General features: G+C 34.0%; 1 protein-coding gene across 2 annotated transcripts in view; it reads right to left on the bottom strand.

Moving 5' to 3' along the window:
• Positions 1-108: 108 nt before the first annotated feature.
• Positions 109-9,076, bottom strand: part of LOC117106823 — a 12,274-nt gene continuing 3,306 nt past the window's right edge. The window contains exons 3-8 of one of the 2 annotated variants that reach the window (XM_033248290.1): positions 8,799-8,925; positions 3,389-3,571; positions 3,012-3,076; positions 2,335-2,536; positions 1,782-1,917; positions 109-535 (exon numbers count right to left, since the gene is read on the bottom strand). In XM_033248290.1, coding sequence (XP_033104181.1) covers positions 298-535; positions 1,782-1,917; positions 2,335-2,536; positions 3,012-3,076; positions 3,389-3,571; positions 8,799-8,925 — 951 coding nt within the window. In that variant the 3' untranslated portion in view covers positions 109-297. The remainder of the gene's footprint in view (positions 536-1,781; positions 1,918-2,334; positions 2,537-3,011; positions 3,077-3,388; positions 3,572-8,798; positions 8,926-9,076) is intronic. The other variant, XM_033248291.1, reaches the window with a different exon arrangement.

Raw genomic sequence — 9,076 nt, 5'->3', positions numbered from 1 at the left:
ACAACAAAACCAAATACATTTCTCAGACTATAAACATTTCATGTTGCTTTCCTGGAGATAGCATGGAGATACTGTTATGGTCTTCAATAATAAGAACTCTACAAACACTTTTGTCTACGATATATATTTATTAATATTATTCTACTCTAATTGTTAAAAATAGCACATTAGTATAGCAATCAAACCTCACACCAATAATACACACAGTCTCTTAAATATTTGCAAAAACATATTCATCAAAGTAATATAATATTAAATATAAGAAGGTGGTTGGAGTCAATATGACAAAATATTCCATTATTCCCATTCCGGGTGGATAGTGAAGTGCCGTGCCACTGGCCGGTGTGGGCGAGTGAACATTCCGATAGTGTTTGATACTGGTGGCTTGTGTGCAAAGACCGGCAAATGATGCCATGTCTTGTGTTCCTCTTTGTTAGCTCGTGTTCTTGGTGATAAGAGACGGATGCGAGGTTGCCGGCGGGTGAAATGGCCAAGAGTTGTGTCCTTCGGAACGGAGATAGTGGCTCTTTTACCGCTGGAGGCAAAGTTAAAAAAAATAGTGTCATTAGTATTTAATCAAACTAAAATGTCTTTATTTTCTATTATTATATATTTATTTGACTTGTACTTAGCAGCAGTTGCATACATAAAAAAGGAGTCTTAATACAAAGCTAATCTGATGATGCTTGTTGAGTGAGACACTTGATGCTCTAAATTCATGTCTCTTGGGGTGTCTTGAGTGGTGTGCTGATCAATTGGAACTCTTGATCGTCTATAGCCGTATCTTTTGGGTTATGGTGAGTGGAGTGGGAACCTTGATATAGTCATGTCTCTTAAGGCCAACTCAGCATCATACGAAGCAGCCCTACGCGATTCATTGTCGGAGAAGGTCTTAATCCGTTGTGAGAAATATTAAACATGCTTAAACTACAACGCGATTGCCCCCGAATGAAACCACCGCATCTGCATTTAACTCACACAGACCCGACGCGACAACAAATCACGTTGGGCTGCGTCGTACGACGCTGTCTAAATTGGCCTTTATGAGGTGTGGAGAGTAGATTTAGAACCCCTATTTGGCTGCTCTACAGCCAATTATCTCAGCTGTGGAGTGCAAATCATTTTATATCCTCTTAAAATATCAGATGTGGAAAGGAAGTGCTGATCATTTTTCACCCCCAGATCTATAACCATTCTATCTTCTTGGATAGCTGGTCATTTGGTACCATTGATACTAGAACCAAGTCTATAGATGAGGTTGAGGATTAAGAGAACTGATCTTTAGGACCATTACTGGTACTTGTAGCCGTCTGATTTCAGACATTCGGCAGCCATTGCCATTATGTTGGCGTTAAAAAGACTGCATATTCTGATGAGGGACCTGTGTACAAACAATTAATACCAAACACAAAAAACATGGAAAACTGAATGCTATTGCTGATTGCCATTGCTGTATCATGCTTTCTGTAACAACTCTCTGTAAAAGGCTTTAAGGAGACAAGAGATGTTATTTGGGACCATCAGTTTTATAGTTAGACTTGGGAGGGAGCAGTAGTGTGTTGGGGTTTTTTTTTTACTTTATTGTAAGAAAAATCATCACATTGAACCCAGGACATTGCGATTGGAGGACAAATATCTACAGTATACCACACACCCACAGCTTGAAGTGACTGGTAAGTCAACTACTGGGCTTCCTCTCCATTTGGAGTTCTTTTCTAAATGAATACAAAATGTTTTCTTATAGTTTGGTAAATCATTAACTCAAATTAATGTATGCTTACGTGTTGAGGGCTTCTAAGACTTGTTTCAGTCTGCTACCATCACAGACATTGCATGCTTCATTGGTTTTGCCGTCCTTAACTCCCATTAGCTTGCTTCCAGCAAGGGAACTAAAGAATTCAATTGCAACTGATCGATCTAAGGCAAGCAGAATAAAAGAAAAAACTTAATAAAGTAAATAATGAGAGATTAAACAATGCAAGTTTAATACTTCAGCAGCCACTCCATGAGTGCATACCTCCTCCCTTGGCTGAATACCTACCAGAACAATATGCAGGCAATTCCATCATTCTCATGGTTAGTTCTAGGAAAAAAAAGTTCTTTTCTTTCCAAAACTTAATTATTATTTTTTTTATTAGATTATTATGTACCATTCCACTTGATTGTATGATGATCCATTCCTTCATTTTTGCGTAATCTTGCTAAATATATATTCCAGACAGAAAGACGGGTGGATACATAACCTCCTTTCAGAGGTAAAAACATACTGTAAGCTATGTAGATGAATAAAGTCTCCTTGTATACTGTAGGGTCATGTAATAGTTCCTGACTTACCCTTCTCACTTGCTGTCTCCAACCATTTCTCTACAGCTTTCTTAGCATCTGGCTGCAGGGCCTTACTGAGGGTCTTATCCATGTAATGGTTATCAACATCCTTCATCATCCTACCCAGGACAGCTTTGTCCTTCTCACTAGCAGAATGGATCCACTTCTGAGCGGCAGGCATTGCTTTTGGTTTTAATGAGCGATTCATGCTCTACAGTAGTATATACAAGGAATTTGTAAATTGATTTTTGAAAATACTTATGGGCATTAAATTCCTTATTAGCCTGTGTAAAGATTCATTTTATTCATTGTCATAAACAGGAGATTATAAACACAAAAATAATATGCGACAAATTCCACATTAAAATTATGATACATCTGGCAGTCAGATAATAACATGAGTTGCATTAATATATCGTAATATGCTGGCCATAAAACAGCTACAATAAATTAAAATTTATTTCATTTAATTGTTAAAAGTGATAGTACGACAAAGGTTTATATTATATTTTCAATGGTGGTTTGTTGTTTTAGATTTCAAACCAATTATCACGACAGTATTTAAATCTATTTTTTGCTTTAAAAGGGGATGTAAACATACTGTATCTGACACAGGCCTTTCCAAGCTATGCCAGTTGTTAGCAACCAGGGAAACCTACAAGATTCAATTTGTGAACTGTACTTACATTTGAATGAGCTGACTGGTGGATTTTAGCAGCTGAGTTGGGTGGTACAACAGGTAATTTGGGAACTAAAAATAATGAAATGATAATATACAGAGTCATTATCAATGATAAAGATGGATTGTTTGTAATGAGCTACACAAATTGAAAAACAATTTAAGTAAGTTATTAACTTTCAATTACAAATTTGAATGAAGAAAAATTTCTCCAATTATTAACAGTTAAAATAATAACTTTTCTGTATTCCTTTGAATCGTTCCAATCCAATATCCAACTTATAAGGCGCATTATACTAGATCCCTCTGTGAACACTATTTTTTTCTGTGTATCTGTGGTAGTTTTTGTTAAAGTATAAACTTAAAAACAATAGCTTAGCTTACGTGATTTTGAAACTGATCGCTTCATTTCATCTTCAATTTCCTTTTCCCTCATGTGTTTAAACATGTGATATGGTGGGCTGTGGTGAGTGGTTGAGGAGCGAGCCATTGCAGGACGATCCAGCGATAGTTGCATTTGCTTGAAGGCAGAGATACCATCAAGTACATCGTGGTGGGGACTAATACCTAAAACACAAAATTCAATTCATTATTCGATGTAAGTATTGTAACCAGTGGTGGATTAAAGAGGGGCCCAGCAGGTCAAGACATCCTAAATTTCGAAAATTTTTTAAAAAATGGAGAAAAAAAATAAATTTATAAATATTTAAAGTCTGGAAATGCCATTTCCGGCCATCTAGAGGCCATAATCATAATTTTTTTTACTTGGACCCAACTATGGTGGGGCTGAGGTGGGTGGACTCTCTCTATCTGTGAAAGTCCAACCAGGGAGATCTCCCTGGTCCAACCCTGGGCCCCCTCTATTTTGAATTCCTGAACACAAATTATTTGGCCTTATAATGCACTCACAAACAGTTTACAACCTTTATCGCCCACACTGTAGGCTATAATGGTTGTAAATATTACACTAATTTGCATAGCTAAATAAATGGTTTAGTCTAGCCATATTATTTTCTAAAGTACGTAGTAACGTATACGCTACGGTACACACATTGCCACTGATGGTAGGTTTCAAATTATACCAACAGTTTACTTTAAGCCTATTGCATTTGCATTAAATAGTCTGCTGTATAATTTGTTTAGGTGTTGTCTTGTTGACTGAGTTATTTTGGTTGATATACTAGACATGTTTTAGTTTCTGTGTTGTCTGAATGCAAATTGAGCTGTAAGTTTGTGGTTAAGATGTTTTTAAAATCTAGCTTCTAATGAGTACAGTCTCCCAAAGTCGGCGCGGCTGCCCACAAACTAGTAAATGATCCTCCTAAAAACCAACTCGTCTCCACAAATTCATGTTTGATGTTTTTATTACTATAATATTAATTTTGTATATCATGTTAGCTGGCCATGCAGCAAAATAAAATATAATTTTGTACACATAATTATTTGTACTTTATTTTGTTTGATGGGTTTTGGACAGCCACATAGAAAGTGATTAATTTTTGCTATTGGCAACCCAGTGTGGGGTGGATGCAGGATCACCCTATCTGGGCAGGAAAAGTGATGAGGGAGAGAGGCTTTTTTTTTTTTTTTATTTTGCTAAAGCCAAATATCACCCTTGGGTTGTTTGCTGGTGCATTGATATTCAAAGTAAAACATGATTTAGATAATGCAAACAATATTTACTTAACTATTTAATAAAATAAATAATAAATGAAAAAAAAAATAAATAAAATTAAAAAAAAAAAAAAAAAATTTTCAGAAAATCTTTTTTTCCAGTACCATAGAAGGCATGCGCGCGAGGGTGATAAACTAATAATTTTTTTTATTGGGCCTTAATATGTACTTTAAAAATCTACTGCTTCTTATTTTCAGAATGATAAAAGTAATACAATACAACAATTATTTTTCTTGATATACTATATAATTAAGGGGGATGTGATCACATCATCTGAAAATTTTTTTTAATAGTCTTGCTTTGTGTATTTTTTTTTTTTTATATATATATTGTATCTTATATCAAGTGATGAAATGAATGAATGAAATGAAATAGGATAAGTTAAGAAAGTTCATTAAACTAGACCTCCTGGATGTTACTTATGCCAACTTCGGACAACTGCAAACAAGACTTGTGAAAAATAAGATGATGTTACAAAAGGAAAGTTGAAATACAAAACTAGGGAACACATGTTAGTAGAATTATTTTTGAAATGAGACATGCACTTTTAAAAGGTGAATATATATTTTTTTTTAGTTTACCAAATTTAAGAAGGGTGATGTATCCAGTGAAGCTAGTGATTTGACTCTGCTGACCCTCGTTACTCTATAACCACAAGTCTGTTTTTGATGTTAATACAAATCTTGATTAATTTTTCATATAATAATAATAATAATAGTGTAGATTTATATAGCGCACATATCCATCTAATGTAAGATGCTCAGGTGGCTTGATATGTGGACTAGGAACTCGATCAATTACTTTCTTCGCCCCTAAGGGTCCCTTTATGTCTGTGCTACCCGGTAACCCGGTACCAGAAACTCTCGTCGTCTACTACAGGGGCTGTCTGTTCCAGTACACCGGGGTATCCCCCTACTCGTCTCGAGGGATGTACTGGGTTCTTTATAGTGCACACGAGCCATTGTATACACTGGGCCTACAGTTTATAGTCCTTATCCGAGAAGACTTGTTCTACCACCAGAACCATAGGCGAACATGCCGGTCGAACCAACGCAGATATTATGGCTATAGCTTGCGGTGCCCCTGCTAACTGCTCGGCCATTCGACTCACCATGTATAGATTAATCCCACGCCCCTAGACTATCGAAAGAGCAGCCACTACAATTTGATGGAAGGTAAATCACTATAGAATCAAAGTGTTATTTTTATTTATTTATTTATTTATTCATTCATTCAAATTCTTTTATTAGTTCCTTTTTCTGAAGCATTAAAAACTTAAAATTAAATATAGGTGATTAAGAATATACAGTATCTTGTATTAAAAGAATCAATTTTCTTTCAAAAATTATATTTTATTAATTATTTTTATTAATTTTGTGTTTATTTTATATTTTTTTATACTTAAATTGATTTTTTTATTTTTTTTATTTCATGAGTTTAACCCTTCCAATTGTAAAGAGCTACAGATATTACAAACGATAACACTGAATGTAATGTACTCAAGGGTTACAACAGATACTTAGCATTCAATACTATGTAATTTAGCTTTATTTGTACAGTTCCATATCCCATATAATTCTCCTGCATCACTCAGTGCAAACAAGCACACTCATTAGCAATTGTAATTTTTGTTTTGTTAATTGAGACAACATGGTTTTCATGATGAAGGACTGTTTAATGATTGCTGTTATATTTGTTCATATCTTGTGCAAGTAGATTAAAAATTCAAAATCCAATGTTGACATTGTATACTAATGTTTCTACTGTGTATTGTATGCATCATAATAATAACCATCTCTTTTATATTGTACTCGGTGTCTCAATCCATTAAGCTACGGCGGCGTAAACATTAGCAAGGGAGCTGGCTCTGTTTACATAACATTTATCATAGTTGTTAAAATATTTTCTTCTAAAAATGCAAATTCCCAGCCTTGTTTCATATTGTTGACTGGTGGTGCCATGGATACATCTTGATGTTTCTCTTATCCTAATTTCTTCATCTCTTACTTTGGCTGTGTCTACTTAAAAGCATGTTTGCAAGTGAATTGCACGTTTGGGGTTCAGAATCTGCATTCAAAGATAAATGTGAGTATACAATGATCTTTCAGTTTAGATTTCCCAACTGTTGGAAACAAGTACTGTAATATTTGTTGATGATTTGCATTGTATTGTAAACATCATGTAGACATTTAGTTATGATGTTTAACTTATTCTTTCATTACAAATATATTTAGATGTGTAAATTCTTACTATGAACAACTGATTAATGTACCTCTTTCCACCCACAAGTAGGCATATGTAAATCCTGGTAGGATTTAAATTGATTATAAATTAATTAGTTTGTATAATATTTACAGGGACCGGAGGACTAGGAGGCTGGCATATATTTTTTTATTTATTCAGTTTGCAATATAAATACGTTATAACTTCTAACAAATATCCCTGGGTTACTATTCTTTGATTATTTTTAGGGTGGATTACTATTAGAGTATGGATTACCAAATAGAGTAGTGAGATTACTAAGCTTAATGTAGGGACTTCAAAATAGTATCGTAAGCATTTATAATGCTATACTTAAATATCCTTATTTTGAATTAAAATTGGAACAATGCTCTGCATTAAGGAAAACTACAAAGGAGTAAATTCAAGGAAAGGATCATCAACGGCGCAATCACATTTGAAGAATGCCTATTTTAAGGAATAAATTGTGTTTAATGTGACAAAAATGTTGATTTGAATGTAATTTTGTCTATGGTTTTGGTGACACTTTGGGTTATTATTATAGATTACTTTTAGTAAGGATTACTATTATAAAGGGTGAGGGATGTGGTTACTAATAGAGTAGTGGGTTATTATTAGAAGATTTATGGTATATACAATACAGAAAACATCAAAATTAATTATTTATAAGAAGTTGGCATCTTGAGTATGATTAATTCTGTACCCTATAAGCAGTGAAAATTGGCATTATGCACAACTTACATAGGAGTTTTTAGAAAATGACACCAAAAAATATTTAAGAAAAAACTAAAAAAATAACTTTGATTAATTGAATTGACTATTTGAAATAATCACATAAGTTATGAAATTTCAATAATAAGTCACATTAGTAAAGATACAAAGACTATAAAGTCCAACTAAATGTCAGTTAGCTGATGAAGACGCTTTCTTAATCTTTCAAATTTTCATTTGAAAAGCTAATAGCAAATTATTTAAATGTTCTTAACAGTTCAATAATATTATTTAAATTTTCAATTTTATTAAAAATATGCAGCAGTCATTAAAATACAGTATGTTATGAATGTTTCATCAAGGTTTGTGGGGTGATGCATTGAAGAAAATCTTCTGATTTATATAAATTATATATTTTGTTGAAAAGACCAATCACAAGACAATATAAGTAGTTCAGTAAAATATTGTCTTGAGTTTAACAGCCTAGCACAAACAAATTAATGAAAAAGGGTGATAGGTGGATAAGAGATTTCAACAAAGTAGAGTAAAAGATTTTAAGGTAAACATTACAATTGTTATATACACTGCATGAATGCCTATGAAGGCTGATGATGCCTACCTCATTGTTGTCATTGTGATCAATTAATTAATAATTAATCACATGAATTATAAATTGTCTATTCAGTTTTTAGATAATGTAAACTTTAACGTGTCTAGCTATAGGAATTACTTAGAATAAAATACCAAGATAATCAAAATTGCAATACTGTACTCCAGCAGTGGGTCTGATATGTCCAACAGGGGGTCCTAACAAAAGGTCTGACGAAAGCTTTGGTATGTGTCCCGGAATAAAAAAAAATCCCTTGTAGGGTCAAGGGGAAAGTATTTATGGCTTAAATAATATGGTCCAAATTGTGCTTTTAGACCACACTTTTAGGGATTGGTAATCGAAATAATGTTATTTGCTATAGGCAAACTATTATATTTTTATTTTTGGTCCGACGACCTTGTCTTGGCGTCGGACTACTGGGGGAGGGGGGTCCAGGCCTGTCCGACCACCACTGCTGTACTCTCTAAGGTGTTAAGACATAAATTCTATCCAAATCTACATTGAAATGCAAAACAGTGAACAAAGCATTCTTTTGTATAAATATGAAAAATGTTTACTTTTTCTGGCTCCATTGATGTCTTCGTAAAAATGTTGGTTGCTGTCGTTGATCAGCTTTTGCTTCTGCTGTACATAGCTCGGCTCACTGACTATCAGCCGAGTTGGCACTTTCCATGTCATGAACATCTTTAAAAAAAAACCACATTGATTAATACCATCGAGATAAGCAGGCGTCACACCATTATAAAACACAGGGAAGCTATGTGACTAATGCAGTGGTGATGCAATTATGTGGGAGAGATGCAATTATGTGGGGGAGATGCAATTATGTGGGGGA

Source organism: Anneissia japonica, unplaced genomic scaffold, assembly GCF_011630105.1.
Source record: "Anneissia japonica isolate Jap-2015-1 unplaced genomic scaffold, ASM1163010v1 scaffold1165_len1893470_cov193, whole genome shotgun sequence".
NCBI lineage: Eukaryota > Metazoa > Echinodermata > Crinoidea > Comatulida > Comatulidae > Anneissia > Anneissia japonica.
Note: the sequence above shows the minus strand (reverse complement) of the source record. Positions and strands in the feature narration are given on the sequence as shown.